Source organism: Notamacropus eugenii, chromosome 6 (assembly GCF_028372415.1).
Source record: "Notamacropus eugenii isolate mMacEug1 chromosome 6, mMacEug1.pri_v2, whole genome shotgun sequence".
Taxonomy (NCBI): Eukaryota; Metazoa; Chordata; class Mammalia; order Diprotodontia; family Macropodidae; genus Notamacropus; species Notamacropus eugenii.
The window spans coordinates 299,434,855-299,455,717 of NC_092877.1; the positions used below are offsets into that span (position 1 = coordinate 299,434,855).

The 20,863-nt window shown below is 35.9% G+C and overlaps 1 protein-coding gene across 6 annotated transcripts in view; it reads left to right on the forward strand.

The window, feature by feature from the left end:
• The window catches only part of NBEAL1 (neurobeachin like 1), a 183,174-nt gene that overhangs the window by 144,445 nt on the left and 17,866 nt on the right, over nucleotides 1-20,863 (forward strand). For 5 of the 6 annotated variants that reach the window (XM_072617327.1, XM_072617329.1, XM_072617330.1 and 2 more), the window contains 7 exons: nucleotides 1,078-1,176; nucleotides 1,494-1,589; nucleotides 5,016-5,140; nucleotides 6,678-6,818; nucleotides 13,229-13,359; nucleotides 14,764-14,873; nucleotides 18,996-19,113. In XM_072617327.1, coding sequence (XP_072473428.1) covers nucleotides 1,078-1,176; nucleotides 1,494-1,589; nucleotides 5,016-5,140; nucleotides 6,678-6,818; nucleotides 13,229-13,359; nucleotides 14,764-14,873; nucleotides 18,996-19,113 — 820 coding nt within the window. Of the gene's footprint in view, nucleotides 1-1,077; nucleotides 1,177-1,493; nucleotides 1,590-5,015; nucleotides 5,141-6,677; nucleotides 6,819-13,228; nucleotides 13,360-14,763; nucleotides 14,874-15,185; nucleotides 15,257-18,995; nucleotides 19,114-20,863 lie in introns of those variants that run through there. The other variant, XM_072617332.1, reaches the window with a different exon arrangement.

Below are 20,863 nucleotides of genomic sequence, written 5' to 3' on the forward strand. Positions count from 1 at the left end.
GTTGGCCTCCAGTCAGAGAGGCATTTAGAGATACAAGATCAGATGTCAGGAACAAGATTAGGGCTTACTTGTAGATCTGAGAATTATCAGCATAGAGATGATAATTGAATCCACAGAAGCTGTTGAAATCACCAATTTAAATAATATAATGGGAAAAGGAGAAAGAGCTCATGATAGAGCCTTTGGGAATACTTTGGTTAGTAGGCTTAACTTGGATGAAGATCCAGATAAGGAAACTGAAAAAGTGCAGTCATATGGATTGCAGGAGTCATGAAATCCTAGAGAAAAGTGTCTCGGTGAAGAGTAGTCAGAAGTTACAGAGACTTTTAAGGATGAGGAATTTGAAAAGCTATTCGATTCAACAATTAAGAGGTCATTGGTAACCTTGGAGAGAGTAGTTTCAGATGAATGATGAGGTCAGTATAATCTGTATAGATCAGTAAAGTAAATTCATGTAAGGATAGTGTATTTTTATTTCTGGTAGTGATCTGATCTTGAATTGCCATACTGTTATAAACGTCTTAATTTCTGTAGGCTTACCACATGATCCAGTCAGTGTTTCTTTGTTGATATTTTATTGGATGAGTTCATGTGAATGTTGCCCATGATGGACTTTTTGATTCCATTCTTGGAATGGAATTTTTTTGGTTTCATGTGAAGGAAAGCTACTTTCAAGTACATTCAACAAATCCTGTGGTGTTCCTATTGTTAGATTTTATTATTGCTTGGGGAAGTGATGTCCCCATGTTTCAAAAGTATTTCTGAAAATATTTAACCTTGGTAATGTTTTCATAAAATGTCTACTTACTCCCTTCCTTTTTGGTGAGGAAGTCTTATTATTTATTATTAGAATCTCCTAATAATATGTTGTTATTTTTTATTGTTAGATACTACTAATAACCATGGGGGTTGCAGGGCAGGTATCTTATCTCTAATTTGTAGATAAGAAAACTGAGAATCATTAAGGTTGAAAGATTTGCCCAAAATGGTGGAGCTAGGCAGCTGAAGAGACAGGACTTGAACTTAATTGAAAATTTTCTTAATCAAAGTTTACTGTATAATTGTACCTTATTGTAGGTCAGAAATAAAGTATACAGTCGACTCATATCATTTCATTCTCCAAATATTCATGGAAGATCACCACAGGAATTATTTAAAGCATCAGGATTGACACAGGTAAAATTTGTTTTGGTAGTACACATACCTGATTTTTACATAAAGCGAATGTTAGAATAGGTTCATGAATACTTCTGTAGATGCTGATGCTTATAGATTGAATTTTGGAGGGGTGAAAGTGATAAAAACTTACTAAGAAATTCTGTGAAATATGGAATGGGAAAAGAATTTAATACGTTATGGCATTGGGATAAATATAAAGAATATCTGATTAGTGCCTGTCAACCAAATGCATAGATATTCGGGAATTTATGTGTACTATCCCAGGAAATGTTAGGTTATATGATTTTGATATTAATCTTTCTAACACAATATAGAAATGGGTCAACAGAGAGATTTCAAATTTCGACTACCTCATTCAATTAAACACAATGGCAGGAAGAACGTATAATGACCTTGCCCAGTATCCTGTGGTAAGTTACATATTTCTTATAATTCTTATGCCTTTTCAGTGTTTGAGGAATTGAAATGGATAAAAATTATCTATACATGGTCACTAATCAGTGGAATTTTTGACGAAAAATATCTAGCAGTAATGATTCTCGTTTTTGAGTTTGTACATTTCCTTCTTTTCACAATTTTCTCTCCCAGCCATTTTGTTTTTTAAATTTTAACATTTTACTTTTTCCCAGTTACATGTAAAAACAATTAACATTCTTCTCAAATTTTGAGTTCCTGTGCCCAAAGGGCTATAAAATCATGCATGCTCTTTGACCCAGCAATACCACTATTAGGTCTGTATCCCAAAAGAGATAAAAAACAAAAAGAAAAAGGACCTATATGTACAAAAATATTTGGCAGAGAATTGGAAATTGAGGGGATGCCTATCAATTGGGAATGGCTTATGATCTGTGATTAGAATGTGACCTATTGTGCTACATGAAATGATAAACAAGATGATTGCAGAAAAACCTGGAAACGTAATGCAAAGTAAAATGAGTAGAACCAGGAAAACATTGTACATGGTAACAGCAATATTGTAAGATGATCAGCTGTGAATGACTTAGCTCTTCTCAGCAATACAGTGGTCCAAGACAATTATGAAGGACTTATGAAAAATACCATGCATCCCCAGAGAAAGAAGTGATGATGTCTGAATGCATTTCAAAGCATGCTTTTAAAAAAACTTTATTTTTCTTAGGGTTTTTTGGGGGGGGAAATCTGTGTTTTTTTAAGAATATGAATAATATGAAATATGTTTTGCATGACTACACATGTAAAACCTATGTCATCTTGCTTGCCTTCTCGATGATGGGGGGGAGGGAAGGAGAGAATTTGGAATTCAAAATTTTATGTTGAAATTTGTTTTTAAAAACAACATTGAAAATTGTTTTTACATGTAATTGTGGGAAAAAATAAAATATTAAATAAAAGAAAATTAGTTCCAAATTCTCTCTTCCTTTCCTACTCCCCTCATTAAAAAGGCAAGCAATTTGACATAGGTTATACATGTGTACTCCTGAAAAACATATTTCCATGTAAGTCATTCTCCATAAGAAAACACACAAAACCCAAACAAGAAAAATAAAGTAAAGAAAAAGTATCTTCAATCTGCATTCAACCTCTGATTTTTTAAAAGTCCTTCAGAATTATTTTGGATCATTGTATTGCTTAGAATAGCTGAGTTATCATAAAATATTGCTTTACTGTGTATAGTGTTCTCCTGGTTCTGCTCATTTCACTTTGCATCAGTTCGTGTAAGTCCAGATTTTTCTGAGAGCATCTTGCTCATTTCTTAAAACATAATATTTCATCACAATCATATACAACAACTTGTTCAACTGTTCCCCAATTGATGGACATCCCCTCAGTTTCTAGTTCTTTGCTATCACTGAAAGAGCTGTTATAAATATTTTTGTACATATAGGTCCTTTTTCTTTTTTGCTTTTTATCTCTTTGGGATACCGACCTAATACCTGAATCAAAGAGTATTCTTTTAGTAATCCTTTCAGCATAGTTCAAAATTGCTCTCCAGAATGGTTGAATCAGTTCACAACTCCACTAGCAGTGCATTAATATTTTGATTTCCCCACATTCCCTCCAACACTTGTCATTTTCTGTCATATTAGCCAATCTGATAGTTAAAGGTTGATATCTCAGAGTTGTTTCAATTTACATTTCTCTATTCAATAGTGATTTGGAGTAACTTTTCATGTGACAAGATAGCTTTTTTTGCTTTGAAAACCACCTGTTCATATCTTTTGAACATTTATCAACTGAGGAATGGCTCTTCTACAAATTTGACTCAGTTTTCTATTTATTTGAGAAATGAGGTCTTTATCAGGGAAACTTACTATGAAAAATTTTTTTCACAATACTGATTGCCAACTGTGTATTTCCCTCCATCCTCTTTCCCTCATTTATCCTATGTCATCTCTCCTTTCACCTTGTCCATTTTCAAAAGTATTTTACTTCTGATTTTTACCTCCCCCAATCTGTCCTCCTTTTTTATCAGCCCTACCCCCTTCTCTTATCCCTTTCCCCTCCTACTTTCCTCTATAAGATATTTTTCTACACCCCACTGAATAGTTATGTTATTCCCTCTGAGTCAATTCCAATAACAGTAAAGTTCACATACGCCTCTCCTCCTCTTCCCTCAGCTTCCCCTCCTGAATAAAATCTCTTTTGGGCGTCTTTTAGGTCAGATAATATACCCTATTCTACCTCTCTCTTTCCCCTTCTCCCAGTATGTTTTTCTTTTTCACCCCTTAATTTAATTGTTTTAGGTAATCATCCCATCATATTCAGCTCACATCTGTGCCCTTTGTCTATGTAGACTCCTTCTAGCTGCCCTAATAATGAAAAAATATTTAGGAGTTATAAATATCATTTTCCCATGTGGCAATGTAAGCAGCTTAACATTATTGAGCCCCTTCTGATTTCTCTTTCCTGTTTATCTTTTTATGCTTCTCCTGAGTCTTAAATATATTTGAAACTGAAATTTTCTATTCAGCTGGGCTCTCCTTGTACCTGAGTGAGAAAAACTTTCCTGAAGCCCTTTTAAGTTATCTTATGTTGCAAAATTATTTCACTCCATCTTTTTGTGAGTTCTGTAACTTCAGAATACATTTAGAGGCTTGATTTGATGTTGTTTCAAGGGAAACTGGGGAGAGCTCAGGTATCTTCCTAATTTTTCTTTGCCATCTTGGCTCTGCTCTCTTTTCATCCCAGTTCTGCTTTTTAAAGTGTTGTTTTCTTCATTATTTTTTATGTGCTGCCTTTACCAAACTCTTGAGTCTTTTTTCATGGTTTTCTTGCATCTCTCTCATTTCTCTTCCCAGTTTTTCCTCTCCCTCTCTTACTTGATTTTTAAAATCCTTTTTGAGCTTTTCCGTGGCCTGGGGCCTATTCATATTTATCTTTGGAGCTTTGGATATAGCAGTTTTGACTTTGTTGTTTTTTTCTGAGTTTGTTTTGATTTTCCCTGTCATCATAGTAACTTTCTATAATCAAGATCTTTTTCTGCTCATTTTCTTGACTTTTTTTCTTGACTTCAAGCCTATTTCTTGACTTTTAACCCTGTGGTAAAGTGGGGCTCTACTTTCATAGTGGAGGGGGCACCATCTCTGCCAGTCACTTTAAAAAAATGTATAGTCATGTTAATATTATGAAAGCTTCTTTTCTTCCTCCTTTATAGGAAATTCCCCCAGGAATATTTCAGGAAATAAAGTTTTCCAGTATTAGAGAATCAAGTTAATAAATCATTATTCTGTTTACAAGACTAGAAAATGAGACATTTCTGGAACATGAAGTTACCTTTTTTTTAATAGACATTTACCATTGTATACCAACGTGCTGATTCTATGGAAAAAAAATAGCTATGAATTTTGATTCTCTAGTTTCCTTGGATTCTGCGGGATTATACTTCAGAAGATTTAGATTTCAATAACCCAGCTGTATTCCGAGACCTCTCTAAACCCATTGGGGCAGTAAATGATAAGAACGCCAAAGCTGTGCAAGGAAAGTAAGTGTATTTTCTTTTTCTTTTTTCTTTTTTTTTAAATAGAGGTTTATTTGCATCAGGAGGGCATGTGTCTTTTTTCTTCTGAGTTACTTATCTATGGTAAGTGTTCAGTAAGGTGTAAGCAAATACTAGTATTTCTGGGAATTTCCATTCAGTACTTTAAAGTTACAAGTGGAAAAGTAAAAGATTCTTAAAGATTTCATTTGATCATTTTAGTTATGAAATCACTTTTATTTAGTGCCAGAAAAAGAGCAATTTTTTTCTAATGGAAAGATATGGGTTCACCTCCCACCACTGGCATATGCTGATTTACACTGGTGCAAGGAATTTCCTTATCTGGGAGTACTGTATGCCAGTGAAATTACAGGTCCAGTCTCAGTTGCTTTCCAGTCTCTAATTTGTTGAGTTTTAAGAGCTCTATGTATATTTTTTATTTGATCCTCAGAACAACCCTCTGAGATAACTTCTACAGATACTATTATTTCCATTTTACAAATGAGGAAACTGAGTCATATGGAGGTTAAATTGACTTGTCCAGTCTCAGTACAGCCAGTCTGAGATGCTTGATGTACATATGGATTTACACACCCTTTGTTGCAATAACTGTAGGAACTTTGCAGCCCTCAGGCTGTGACATACCCTACTAGAGGATAGAAGTGAGATGGAGGGAATCTGTGAAATCATCTAGTTCAAACTTTATATTACAGATGAGGAAACTGAGGTGCAGAAAAGTGGTGGGTCTTGTTCAAGGTTACACAGCTGTTTATTGGCAGAGCCAACATTTGAACCTTAGTTATTAGGTTCTTATTTGAGTGTTTTTCTTTCTACTTGCTGACAGGTATCTGATGTCTTCCTTCAGAGGTCAAATTCCTAATTTTTAGTAGAATATTTTGACTTAACTTTTGAAGGTCAGAAAACACTTTGGACACTTCACCTAATGTTGCTTTTTTTAAATCAGATTTCATCACATAAGTTCCTCTGTATTTACTATCATAATGATATTTGCATAAAGTAGTCCCATTTCCTAATACAGAGCAAGATGGTGCAGTGGATAGAGCACTAGGTCTGATTTCAAATTTTGCCTCAGACACGTACCTGTCTGTGTGACCTGGGCAAGTCAATGAACCTATGTTTGCTTCTGTTTCTTTAACTGTAACATGGGAATCATAGTAGCATCTCGATCACAGTGTTGTTGTGAGGATCAAATGAAATAATCTTTCATTAGCACATTGACTTTGCATGGTGCCTAGAGCAAAATAGGCACTATGGTATGCTGAGTATTAATGTTGTTATCATTGTTATTATTTAGATTCACTATTATAAGAAAGTTCCTTAAATTAAATGTTAGTGTTTGTGTTTAGTGAACAAAATTTACTTCAAAATTGAATTCATACTGATGAAAATTAAGTGCTTTCAGTAACAGAATATAATATTTGCTCTTAAAAGTATTTCTAGAATTATAAAAAATTTTGAATTAGCTTAACTGTCATCTATTATTAGTTTTAAAGTTTATGTTTTAATGACATTTCTTTTTCAGATATGAAAATTTTGAGGATCCACTGGGGATTGTTGACAAGTTTCACTATGGTACTCACTATTCAAATCCTGCTGGTGTTATGCATTATCTCATTCGTGTAGAACCCTTCACCACCCTCCATATTCAGCTTCAGAGTGGCAGGTATGTTGTGAGAAAATAATGAATCCTTACTATAAATCTTTGATTTTGGGGGAGAAAAATGTCATATAAAACAGGGTAAGGTCATTTTCATTTTCTTTTCTTAGATAAAGTTCTGGTGTTAAGTGTCAGGTCAGCCTAAAATTGGTCTAACCAGTATAGTTCGTTCTAGAAGCAGCCTAGTTTGTGCAAATAATATTTAAGCGGTTTGTTTTCCCTTATCACCTCATTGTATATTTCTAATAAATTGAAAATCCAAACAACCTTTGAGTGGTTTAGAACTGGATCCTGGGATTTTACCTAATCTGTTCTTCTGTTAACTTTATTAAAAATACCAAGTACATTAGGAGAGCTAGGAAAAAGGAGGATAAGTAAAATATATTATTACCTTATAGAAATAGCTCAAGCAAATTTCTTTTGCAGTGATATTGAGACCATATCCTCAACTACCTTCTTTCTTTTAAAAGAAAATTTAGTATTTTTTACCCATTTACATGTAAAAATAATTTTTAACATTCAGTTTTTTAAATTTTGAGTTCCAAACTCTCTCCCTCTTCATTGAAAGGACAAGCAATTTGATATATTATACATGCATAGTCATAAAAAATGTATTTCCAGATTCATCATATTGTGAAAGAAAACAGACCAAAAAACCCTAGGCAGTTTTTTAAAAAAAGTATGCTTTGATCTCATTTAGACTCCATCAGTTCTTTTTCTGGGAATGGGTAGCATTTTTCCTCATAAGTCCTTAAAAATTGTCTTGAATCATTGGATTATTAAAAATACCTAAGTCATTCACTGCTGATCGTTGTACAGTATTGCTGTTACTGTGTCCACTGTTCTGGTTCTGCTCACTTCATGTTGCATCAGTTCATGTAAGTCTGTCCAGATTTTTCTGCGAATCATCATTTCTTATAGCACAATAGCATTTGATTACATTCATATGCCACAAGTTGTTCAGCCATTCCCCAACTGATGGACATCACTTCAGTTTCCAGTTCTTTGCCACTACTAAAGACCTGCTATAAATATTTTTTACATATAGGTCCTTTTCCTTTTTGCTTTTTATTTCTTTGGGTTACAGACCTAATTGTCGTATTGCTGGGTCAAAGAGTATTCCCAGTTTGATAACCCTTTGGGCATAGTTCAAAATTGCTCTCCAGAATGATTGAATCAGTTTACAACTCTACTAACAGTGCATTAACATTTCAGTTTCCCCATATTCTTTCCAACACTTGTCATTTTCTTTTTCTATCAGATCATATCATAACCAATCTGATAGGTGAAGATTGGTACCTCAGAGTTGTTTTAATTTGTATTTCTCTAATCAGTAGAGCAACTTTTTATATGACTATAGATACGTGAAAACTAGTTGTTAATATCCTTTGACCATTTATCAATTGAGAAATGGCTTTATTTTTATAAATTTGACTGAGTTCTCTATATATTTGAGAAATGAGGCCTTTATCAGATATACTTGCTGTAAAATTTTTTTCCACAGCTATGATTACTAACTGTATTTTCCTCCATTCTATTTCCCTGTGTCTAAGTACTCTTCCCTTTCACCCTGTCCATTTTCAAAAATATTTTGCTTCTAACTTTTACCTCCCCCAATTTGCCCTCCCTTCTCTCAGCCCCCCTGCCCCTTTCTCTAATACCTACTTTCTGCTTAGCTGTATGGTAAGACAGATTTCTACACCCCATTGAGTGTGTTTGTTATTCCTTCTGATAGTATGTTATTCCTCCTTGACAGTAAGGTTCAAACATTCCTCCCCTCCAATCCCATCTTCCCTTACACTGTACAAGCTGTTTTGGGCCTCTTTTAGATCAGATAATTTACCCTATTCTACCTCCCTCTTCCCCCTTCTCCCAGTGAGTTTCTCTTTCTCACCCTTTAGTTTTATTTTTTTAGATAATCATATTTAACTCACACCTGTGCCCTTTACCTATGTATATTCTTTCTAACTGCCATAATAATGAGGAAATATTTAGGAGTTATAAGTATTATTTTCCCATTGAAAGTCACATTTCCTATTCAGCTCTGATCTTTTCATCAGGAATCCTTGCAAGTCATCTGTTTTGTTGAGTGTCCTATTTTATTCCCTGAAAGATCATGCTCAGTTTCACTGATAGATGATCCTGGGTTGTAATCCAAGCTCCTTTGCCCTCTGAAATATCATATACCAAGCCCTCTGATCCTTTAATGTAGAAGCTGCTAAATCTTGTGTTATCCTGACTGTGATGCCAAAATATTTGAATTGCTTCTTTCTGGCTGTTTACTATATTATTTTCTTCTTGACCTGGAAGCTCTGGCATTTGGTTGTAATATTCTTGGGACTTTTCATTTTGGGATCTCTTTCCTGGGATGATTGGTGTATTCTTTCAATTTCTATTTTACCCTCTAGGATTCTAGAAGAACAGATGACAATTTATTGACAGATGATGTCTTCTAGGTTCTTTTTTTGATCATTGCTTTCAAGAAGTCCAAATAATTCTTAAATTATCTCTCCTGGATCTGTTTTCCAGATCAGTTGTTTTTCCAATGAGATGTTTCACATTCTCTTCTATATTTCACATTTTCTACTATTTTTTCGTTCCTTTAATTTTGTTTTCTTGCTTCTTGATGTCTCATGGAGTCATTAGCTTCCACTTGTCCAATTATAATATTTAAAGGATTATTTTTTCATTGAGTTTTTGTACCTTCTTTTCCACTTGGCTAATTCTACATTTTAAGGAGTCCTTTTCTTCAGGGAATTTTTGTACTTTTTCCATTTGGTCAGTTCTACTTTTTATAGGAGTTCTTCTCGTCAGTGAATTTTTGTATATCTTTCTCCATTTGGCATGTTCTGTTTTTCTAGGCATTCTTTTCTTCACTGGATTTTTGTGCTTCTTTTACCGTGGTCTTCTTTGGCAACTAAGGATGCACACAACCACAACAGGCACCACCTTTGGCCTATTCTTTTTTTTAAGGTGTTATTTTCTTCAGTATTTTTTTTGTGCCTCCTTTACCAGCCTATTGACTCTTCACATGCTGTCATTTCTTTTCCCAATTTTTCCTCAACTTCCCTTATTTGATTTTAAAAATCCTGTTCGAGCTCTTCCAGGAATTATTTTGGGGCCTGAGACCAATTCACATTTTTCTTTGAGTTTTTGGATATAGGAGTTTTGACTTTGTTGTCTAATTCTGAGTTGGTGTTTTAATCTCCCCTGTTACCATAGAAACTTTCTATAATCAGGATCTTTTTCTGCTTTTCTCTTTTTCCAGCCTATTTCTTGACTTTACATTAAAGCTTTATATTAAAGTTGAGCTCTGTTCCCAGGTTTTGAGGGGGTACTATCACAAACTTAAGGTTTTCTATGAAGCTATTTTCAGAGCTAGGTTGGAGGGTTGGTAAGCTTTCAGTTCTTCTAAGATGGTACAATCTAAAGGGAGGTGTGTTTTCTACTCTCCTGGCCTGTGTCTCTGATATGTGAGTGACTTGTAAGCACTCTTTTCTGCCCCAGAACTATGACCAGGGTCTTTGTTCCCCTGCTGCAAGCTGGTGTGCTGGCACTCCTCTTCACCCTGGGACTGAAACCCAGGACAATGACTCAGATCCAAGTATGGGTTATGCAACAGTCCTGCAGCCAGTGCCAGCAAAGGGACCCTTGTAATCTCCTTCTGACTCCTCTTGTAACCTCCTTGTCTGTCCCCCTTACTATCTCTGGACTGAGAACTCCAAACACAGCCTCTATGGCCACTGATTTGGTCACCCCCAAGACCTGCTGCTGGTTTCCTTATGACACAGACAGCACGGGCACACAGTTATTGGACTGTGTTCCATTCTCACCCCAGTGCAGTAGACCTTTCCTATCAGCCTTCTGAGTTGTCATAGCCTGGAAAATTGTTTCACCTTGTCTTTTTGTGGGTTCTGCCACATCAGAATTTGTTTTGAGGCATTATTTAAAGTTGTTTGGAAGAAAATTTGGGAGAGCTCAGTTGAATCCCTGCCTTTTCTCTGTCATATTGGCTCTGCTCCATGACCACCTTAATTTCTACTTCATCCTAATGACCTTAAAAAACCAAATTATTATCTAAATTTTCTTACTTTATTAAAGCTTAATGATGATTGACTAACAGCTTAATTTGGTCCCTGAACACTTTTTCACACCATATCTCCTTGTATCTTTTTCCTCTTCTAGTAGTGACTTGATTTTCTAACCATGTTCCCAAATATTTGTTCTCTAGATTATATTCACAATCTCTTTACAAGTGTTTTCTTGTTCTCTCTTCTTTTACCTTTGTTGTTGTTGAGTAGTTTCAGTCTTGTCCAGCTGTCTGTGACTCCATTTGGAGTTTTCTTGCAAAGATTCTGAAGTGGTTTGCCCTTCTCCATCTCATTTTACAGATGAGAAACTGAGGCAAACAAGGTTAAGTGACTTGCCCAGGATCCCATAGCTAGTAGGTACCTGACACCAGATTTGAGTTCAGGTCCTCCTGACTCCAGAGTTGGTTCTTTATCCACTGTGCCACCTAGGTGCCCTCTCCTTTCATCTATTACTTATTTCTTTAATTGGGTAACTATACAAAAGGAATCAGACTGGGTTATCTTCTGGAATATGACAAAAAGGAATAGTAATTATCCAAATATTTTACCAACATAAATTTGTCTTTCAGTCAAATTCTTAAGAATACCTAAAAATTAAGTCTATTTTAAAAGCATCCTTCAAAGTTTCATGCTTTGCCCCTCTTTTTCTCTCTCTTGGACCACTAGGTGGTATAGTAGGTAGAGTTTTGGATTCAGGAAGCCCTGAGTTCAGATTTGGCCTCAGCCACTTACTAGCTATGTCACCTTGGGCAAGTCATTTAACATTTGTTTGCCTCAGTTTTACCAACTATAAAATTGGGATAGCACCTACCTTGCCTGGTTGTTGTAAGGATCAAATGAGATAGTATTTGTAACATGCTTAGCGTAATACCTGGCACATTGCAAGTACTATATGAGTATTATTATTTTTATCTATTCCCTCTTTCCAGGTGATCTCATCAATTCCCATGAGATCAATTCTTATCTTTATATAGGTGATTGCTAAATTAATCTATCTAGTCATAGTTTCTCTCCTGAGTCCCATTTCTACATCATCAGTTGCCTGTTAAGACACCTCCAACTGGATGTCCTGCTTAACGTGCCCCAAATGGAGCCATTATCTTTCCATCTCTCCTCCTTTTTTCTGTTGATAGTATCTCTGCCCTTCTAATCATCCATAGTCATAACCTTATTCCGTCTTGTCTTTTCTATCTTCCTTAGTCTCTGTATCCATTCATTTCCTAGAACTTAGCCTTTCTACCTCCACAGTAGTTTCCCTCCACATTGCCTCATTGCAATCCTGGATAGTTTCAGAAATTTTTACAGCAAAATTAGTCAGGGTTTTTGTCCTCCTTCAGTGAAATGAGTAAGCTTAGAAATGTTTAATGGAACTAGCTATCAGCACATTCCCTTTCTTTTATAGAGCACAGCCTTGCTTCTCCAGGCTTCAGAGAACCCTGAAAGCTTTAAATGAGAAGAAAAATGATTCTGCCTCTTCTTTATCCCAGATATAAAAGAGCAAAAGCTTGGGCAGCTGCTAGATTATATTTCTAATTGACCCTACCTTTCTGTATGCTCTGAGATGCCCAGGAAGGAAACTAATATACCAGGTGGTATATAGCCCAACAAAGAAAACTAGTCACAGAGCTGTTTGTTTGATTCTACCTTCACATAGATCCAGTGAGGATTTATGAAATTTTTCAAATTGGAAGAATACATTCAGAATGCCCATCAAATCTTTTAACCAAATTAAATTAACATTGTTGAATTACATGCTCATTTTTCAAATCTATTTGCATGTGTTTGAAAGATGAGATAGTGTGTTTTTCTGAAAAATAAATAAAAAGTCAAACACATATATAATCAGGGATTTGAGAATTCTGATCACTTTCAATGGATATAATTTACTAATGAGACTGTTATTGTGCTGTGTTTCATGTCAATAATGTAATTCTTTGGACACTTAGATATATGATTTCTAAAAATTTCTCAACATCAACATTTCTCAACATTTTTCTGTTAACTTTTCTAGTAAGTTTACCAAATACTCTTGTTTTCTTTGGAAATAAGTCTCTTCAGAGTATGTTCTTATGATTGCTATTTATTCAGACTTCTGTCTAGTATTATTTAGTTCTGAAACATTTTAATTACATTGACTTTAGCAGTGAAAACTGTAGTATTGAGAATTGACCAAGAAGACAAGAAAGATAATGGCAGGCAAATCATAAAGAAGACGCTTTCTCAGAGATGAGAACAGAAGCAGAGAAGGAAGGTTTCAGACTTTTTTTTTAACATCGTTTTTTAATGTTTTGAATCAGGTGGTGTTCTCTCCATCCTTATACACAGGTTTGATTGTGCAGATCGACAGTTCCATTCTATCCCTGCTACCTGGCAGGCCCTCATGGATAATCCATATGATGTGAAAGAGCTTATTCCTGAGTTCTTCTACTTCCCAGAGTTCTTGGAAAATCACAATCGTAAGATTTCACAAATTATGAAGTTAAGAATTTGATCCCTTTGGAACACAGCAAGGAACTTGACATTTTTGATGGGGAAAAACATTCTCCTATCTTATCAACCAAAACCTCATTCTTTGTATGACTTATTTTTGGTGAAGCTAATAAAATCCATGCTTAGGTTTTAAGCCAGTGCTATGAGTAACAGAGAAGTTAGATAGATTGAACTTGGTGAGAGAGATCATTGTTTAGGTGGCATTCATCTGAGAACATGGGTAGGGAGATGTGCTTTTTTTCTCCTGCAACTCTTCTCCTGTCTTGAATAGGCATGGGAAGTGGACAAAGACATAGGACAGTAATACAAAGTGAAGATTATGGACATGGACTCATTCAGGATTGTAATTGTCTTAGAAATTCACTGTATGTTTTTAAAGCTTAGCATAAAAATACAATTAGTCTGTGAGACTGCTATTGGTAGATTTGGGGTTGAGGCATAGTGTTGTAGAAGGAGTTTTAGAGTAGACTTCAGGAATCTTAGGTTCTAATAATATTTTTACATACCTTATATTTGTATAGCACTTTATAATCCTCAGTGTTTTGACAAACATTGGCTCATTTGATCTTCATAAGAGTTCTTAAAAGTAGGTAAGCAATTGTTATATTCTCATTTTGTAGTGAAGATTTTGAGGCTCAGAATTGTTAGTTGGTTTAGCCAGGGTTTGGCTAAATATCAATCTGTTTGCTATTTGTCTAGTGCCACTGTTCTTCTCTGGGCAAATTATTTGCTCTCTTTAAGGAAAGTTTCTTCATCTGTAAAATGATGGTTTTGGTAGAATGATTTCTGAAGGTATTTGAGTCTGCAGGGCACAAAGTACCAAAAACACTTTATTAAGGGATTGTTATATGCCTTAATCATCAGAAGAAATCCATTGCCCTTGCTTTTAATGTAAGAATACTCAAAAGAAAGTGTTTTGGTAATATTAATTTGAAGTGTCACATGCGTTGTTTTATCCTTAGAAAGATGAGAATCAGAGCTTCCAGATATTTCTACATTCATTTTTCTCGTCAGACTCATCAGTTACTTCATAATAACCATGTTATTTCATCTTTTGAAGTAGTGAAATAACTAAGTTAAAATTTGATTTGTACAATTCCTACAATGTTCATATTTAGTCAACTTCTAAAATGGAATCCATTTGAGAAAAATAATTTTATTTATTGAATATGTTGTTAGAACAAAATGCATTCTGATTTAGTACTAGAGAAGCTATTTTTTTTGTTGATTTTTCTCACTTCACCTTTATATCAATGAGAAAAACCAAAATAACCCAGAATCATCATATTTTGATCCCAGGAATGAAGCTTATTTTTTGCTACTGACATTCCTTTTTTAATTACTTTTTTTTCTTCTGTTATGCATCATAGATTTCAATTTGGGGCGCCTGCAAATCTCCAAAGAACTAGTAAGTGATGTGGTTCTCCCTAAATGGGCTAAATCTGCTGAAGATTTCATCTATAAACATAGGAAAGCTCTGGTAAGACTTTTTTCTTTTTGGTCTCGCATACAGATTAATAAAAGAGAAGCATATTTTTCCTAGAGGCCTAAAGAAGAGTTATTTATTGTAATTGATAAATCATTATAGCAGTAAAGGCCTTATTGATAAATATATTGCAGTATTTCTGGGGTCTAGAGATTTTCTGGTGATAATGGAATGTTTCTGCATATATATTACTTTAAAATTTGATAACAAAGTGTTATAAATGTCAAGTTCTACAAGGTATTCATTTTATGTGAAATTACCTCAGTTGTTAACACCATAATTTTGTTTATTTTATGTTTTCTATAGTTGCTTCAGTTCTTCTGGACTTTATTTCCACTCTAGGTGTTTACTATGATTCAGCCAAATGGGACAATTATGTTAGTATCCTTCACTACCTTACCGAGATCTTTTTTGTTGCGAATTAAGAAAACCTTATCATTTGAGATAGACAGAGTTCATGTTAATATTATCATATTGGTAAAAATCATCCTGCGGGCCCATCCTGTTCCTTATCTGAAAAGAAATATTGGAGAGTCTAGAAATTTCCCATAATGCTCATGGTCCTTATGCTAGTTATTACTAGAAACCAGTCCTCTAACTGTGACTTCTAGCAGTGCCCCAAATTGACATAGGCATTCACAATTCTCACCTTTCTATGATTTGATCCCAAATGATATTTATATTTCAATTCATCATTCCCATGAAAGGGATGAAATAATGAGTTAATGAAAAAAGGCACTTTGAATTAGACTAATACTCTGAATTTTAACCTTGTTTCTCCAACATATGTATAATTAGTAGGGACAAGAGGAACTAGATTTTTTCATTTTTGTCTTTGTATCTGTATGCCTAGTAAATTGTCTTGCAATATAGTAAGTGCTCACAAGTAGCTTGCTGAATTGCATCAGATCCTCATTTATTGCCTTATTTGGGGACAACCTTATATGATAATAGAACTGGAGTATAATTACACAAGCCAACCTTCAAAAAACAGCTTCTATATTTTCGTGTCTCCTCCTTGCTTTTTTCCAAAAGGAACTTGAAATCCAAAGAGGTATTGTTTAGCTTTTGGGAAGATGACATTTCTCCTAGGGTATTTTTTCCAAGGACGGCTCCAGCATTTAGTACATTGCAGGAGTGTGATTAGAAAAGCTGGTTAATTTTCTAGTTGTTCCTGAGTAATAAGATCATAGTGATCCATTGATTTTTTTGAAATAATTTCCTGTGTGTTGGGTACAACTTCCATACTTGGATGGAAAATGTGATGTCAATTGATGCTTCATGCACAGGTGCTGATCATAACCTACTGATACCTTTTGATCCTGGCTGACCCTCATCCATGTCTTTTTGGAAATCCTCTCCCTTCCAGGGGACCCACCTCATGTGCTGGGGGTCTTACCTTAGCAGCTCACAGGATTCCTTGAAAGGTTTTGTTGAACTTGGTTCTTTTGTACATCTGTGAAAACATGCTCTGTGACTTAGAAATTGGTTCAAAGGAGAATGGCAAAAAAATGTGTTGGAAAATTAGGCTCAGGAGGAAGAAATACAGTTGTTTAAAGGCAGCAAAAGAAGCCTGAATCTTATTTATCATAAATTCTTTCTTCAAGAAAATAGTTTGGAAATATAGTTTATCAGGAGTAGCAGGAAATGATTAACAGTTTTTCAATCATGGTCTTTTTGCCAATGGCCAAGTGACTTTTTAGAGCAAAGATTAAAATTAATACCAATTAGAAGAAAGAACAAAAATGAAAAACTATGGCATGTGTTTAAAACAGTGTCCACTTCTAAATAAGCTGTTGATGCCAAAACAGGTGACATGACGTGCTGAATAGAGAACTAGCCACAGAATGAGGAAGATGTGGATTCATGAGATCCTTCCTTCCCCAAAAGCCTAGAAACTACCATAGCCAACAATTACTTGTTCTCCTTGACACTAACATTGATTTATAGTACTTGAAAGTCTGCAAATGCTTGACATATATTTACTCATTTGATCTCACAAAAGTTCTGTGAATAAGGTGTTATTATCACCCCCATTTTACAGATGAAGAAACTGAGACCAAAAGAAGTTAGATGATATGCCTGAGATGACAGCACTTTATAAGGCAGGATTTGAATATTGCTGATTCCAAGTCCAGCGCTGTGTTTCACTCTGCCTTCTCTTTGCTGTGTAGAGAGGTGTGGCTGTTAAAGGCAGCAGAGATTTAGAATTTAAATTTATTTATAATGTCTCCTTGGAGGGGAGGAGTTGTTGGGTGATTTTGAGCAGCTTCATCTCATTAAACAGCTAAAAGTCATGGAAAACTGGGGGGAAAAAATATATGGGAAGCTTGATGAGAAACCCAATTGAACCTCATTATCCCAAGAGCATTTAAGGATGAAAATGGAAGTAGGATAACAAAGAGTTAATCAGTGGAAATGATTTATTGAAAAAGATAACTATAATAAACACTTTGCACAGGCAGTGACCTGGGAGTCACCACATTTGGACTTTCAAAATCACAGTACCTAATGTGCAGTCTGAGCCAATAGAAAGGCCCTAAAGAGCGCAAAGATGGGAATTGTAATTGGACCAAGCAAGTGTACAAAGAGGAAATCTGTGCTGGAGCCAGCCCCTTTTGAGAGAATTGGGAGATTGAATCTCAAGATAGCAACTTGATGGTACCTCTCTTAACCTCTCTGAAGCAGTTTACTCAGTTCTAAAGTGAAAAGATTGAGCCAGATGACCACTTAGGCCCCTTTTTTCACTCTTAAGGTATCCTAGGTGTGTCTGAAAGAGGGGAGGGAAGGGGAAAGAGAACAAGGATTTACTGAGTGCTTGCTCCTGCCAGGCATTGGGCTGAGCTACTTGACAAACATTACCTCATGTAATCCTCACAACTGCCTTGTAAAGTAGATGCTATTATAATCATCCCCATTTTACAGTTGAGGAACTTAAGTGACTTGTCCAGGGTCACACAGCTAATGAGTGTCTGAGACTGGATTTAATCTTCAGTCTTCCTGACTCTGGGCCCAGCACTCTGTCCAGCACTTCAGCTAGCTACCAGAAAGCATTTATCAGTGCTTAATACATGCCAGTCATTTTGCCAGTCTCCCCATAAGCTCTAGGGAGACCAATAAAGGCCAGAAGAACCCCCTGCCTTTCAGGAGCTCAGAATTTAATGGATGGAGTCAGCATTGTAAACAACTGCATACAAGCAAGGCACATACAAGATAAAGCAGAGATTATCTCAGAGCTAATCCACTAATATTAAGGAGGACCAAGAAAATCTTCTTGTAAAAGATGAAATCTTAATTGAGACTGAAGTAAGCTACGGAGGGAGAGAGTACCAGGCATGGGAAAGAGCCAGAAAAGATGCCTGAAATTGAGAGATGGTGAGGAGTATGAGAAACTGCAAGGGGGGTGACTCCTACAGAGATAGGCTGGGGCCCATCAAACACAGGATTTTATATTTGATCCTAGGGTGATAGGGGCTATTGGAGTTGATTGGATGGGGGCAGGGGGAGAAGTGGGTGCCATAGTCAGACCTGTGCTTTAGGAAATCCAAAGATGGGCCAGAATCGGGGGAGAATCTGGGCCAGCCAACCCATCAGCAAGCAACCAATCCATAGGCAGTAGAGGCAATGCAGGTGAATGAATAGTTGATGACTGATCTCATCCAAACCATGTTGAACAGTCAGGCTACCTCCATGGGTTCTGAGCAGTCCCTCCTCAGGGAGGGGATGGAAGAGGAGAGCAGAAGGTGATAAGGTGAGAGGTGATGGGGCTTGCCCTGGGGGTGATAATATCAGACAAGAGAGGGTAGGGTGTGGTAGAGAGAGATGCTGAAGGTGGAGATGACAGGAACTTCATGGTACTATCACTATTGAGCTTTCTTTCCCTCTCTCACCTTGTCCAAATTATTCTGGATAGTCAAGACTTCGTTGTATTCGTTCCCTGAGCATTTTTTTTCCCCTATAAAGAGCATTGGATTTGTTTAAACCATGTAAAATTTGTGGTTACAACATACTAGAAGTCACAAATGGAGATTTTCATTTTCATTTCCAAACATGATATATAGTTTTGTTTACAAGATGGAAAGTATTTATTGTTAATGCAGACTGTTACTGTCCTAGGAGTCTGAGTATGTTTCTGCTCATCTTCATGAATGGATAGATCTGATTTTTGGCTATAAACAAAGGGGCCCAGATGCGGTAGAAGCACTCAACGTTTTCTACTATTGTAGTTATGAAGGTATAAATTTCAATACTTTCTCTTTTGTGATATAATAGTGACTAGAAGCATCGTTTGAAAAAATTCTGAATGTGTTTCTATTTTGTATTTGAACTTAACCATGCTAATTGTATGACCTAATACACAAAAATGTAATTCTGATGACTCAAGAAGTTATTTTTTTCCCCTTACAAGCACCAGGAATCTCTGCTTTTCTTTGTTTCTTTTTCCTTGATTATATTAAAGCCCAAAAAGTGGAGTTTTAGTGTGGGCTCAATCTAGCAAAATAAACCCTAGTCAAAAAAGTTCTGCCTAAATGCTGCAGGATACCATAGAGCCATTCAAAACAAGGTTCTTGGGACAGCTGAACTCTTGGATACAGGCATAGTTTAGACCAGGGCTAGGGAAGCTGTAGCCTCAAGGTCACATGTAGCCCTCTAGCTCCTCAAGCATGGGATTTGTTCTGTGAAGTTTGGATTTAGTTTTGTTAACTTTGGAAGAAGTTAGATCTAGGGCATAAATCATTAATAATATTCAACATTTGTATAATATTTTAAGCTTTGTAAAGCATTTTGTGTATATTATTTCATTTGAATGAATGAAAAAACTGATTAAATGATTACAATGTGCCCAGACTGTGCATACAAATAGAAAAAGCTAGAGAGCCCCTGTTCTTAAGGAACTCATGTTGTAATTGAGAGACAACGCATAGAAGGAATTTCACTACAGGAAAGATGGAAAAGCTCATATGTCGTAAGTATTCAGCTGTGGGTAAATGGCAAAGCTCCGGGATCCATAGATTTCATCAGTAAGTCAGATGACGGTGTGGGGAATCCACAGGCAGTAGAGGCAATGCAGGTGGTAAAGTCTGATGGTCTTTCAGCTCTCCAGAATGAATAGTTGATGACTGATCTCATCCAAACCATGTTGAACAGTCAGGCTACCCCCATGGGTTCTGAGCAGCCCCTCCTCAGGGAGGGGATGGAAGAGGAGAGCAGAAGGTGATAAGGTGCCTCTAGTGGTGACAGGTCTTCTCACTGCCAGCCCATCCCCCACCCCTTCTTTAATCTTTAGAACTCTATTAAGTTAGAATACTATAGGTATTATTACCTTCATCTTACGGGTGAAGGAACTAAAGTTCAGAAAGGTTCAATGATTTGCCTGTAATTACTCAGTTAATTAGTATCAGAAATGGAATCTGAATCCAGGTCTCTCCTGATTCCAAATCTGGTGTTCTTCACCCTATTTGACATTGTCTTTTTATCCCACATTAAAGCCCATAGTTCTAAAAGCTTTGAATGACATTTATTTGTTCTTCTTAAAAGTGGAAAGGATGTGTCTGTGCATTTGTAAATAGCCAAGTAATTTTCATGGGGACTATAACTTATCAATATTGAGATGAATGAGAACATAGTTTTTATTGAACTGTGTTTCTCTTTTATCTCATGTGTTTGTATATTCTTGTGTATACAGAAAGATCAGTAATGATACCTACCCTATACATGTGTTAAGAAAACCACATAAATTGGAATGTGTGAATTAGTTACATTTTATTTTCCAAAAGTAGCACAATAGCATTTATTTAGCATCCCTAGGGATTTGTATGTTGTGTGAGGAATCTGCTCTCTTCCAGTTAAATTCCTTCCTCTCAGATAGCCCTGTAATTCTCAAAAAACCTCCAGGAATGCCCTATAATTCACCCACCAGGGCAGACCGAATATCTGCTCCAAAAACAGGAATTAAACCCTAATATTGCTTCCCTTTGAAATCC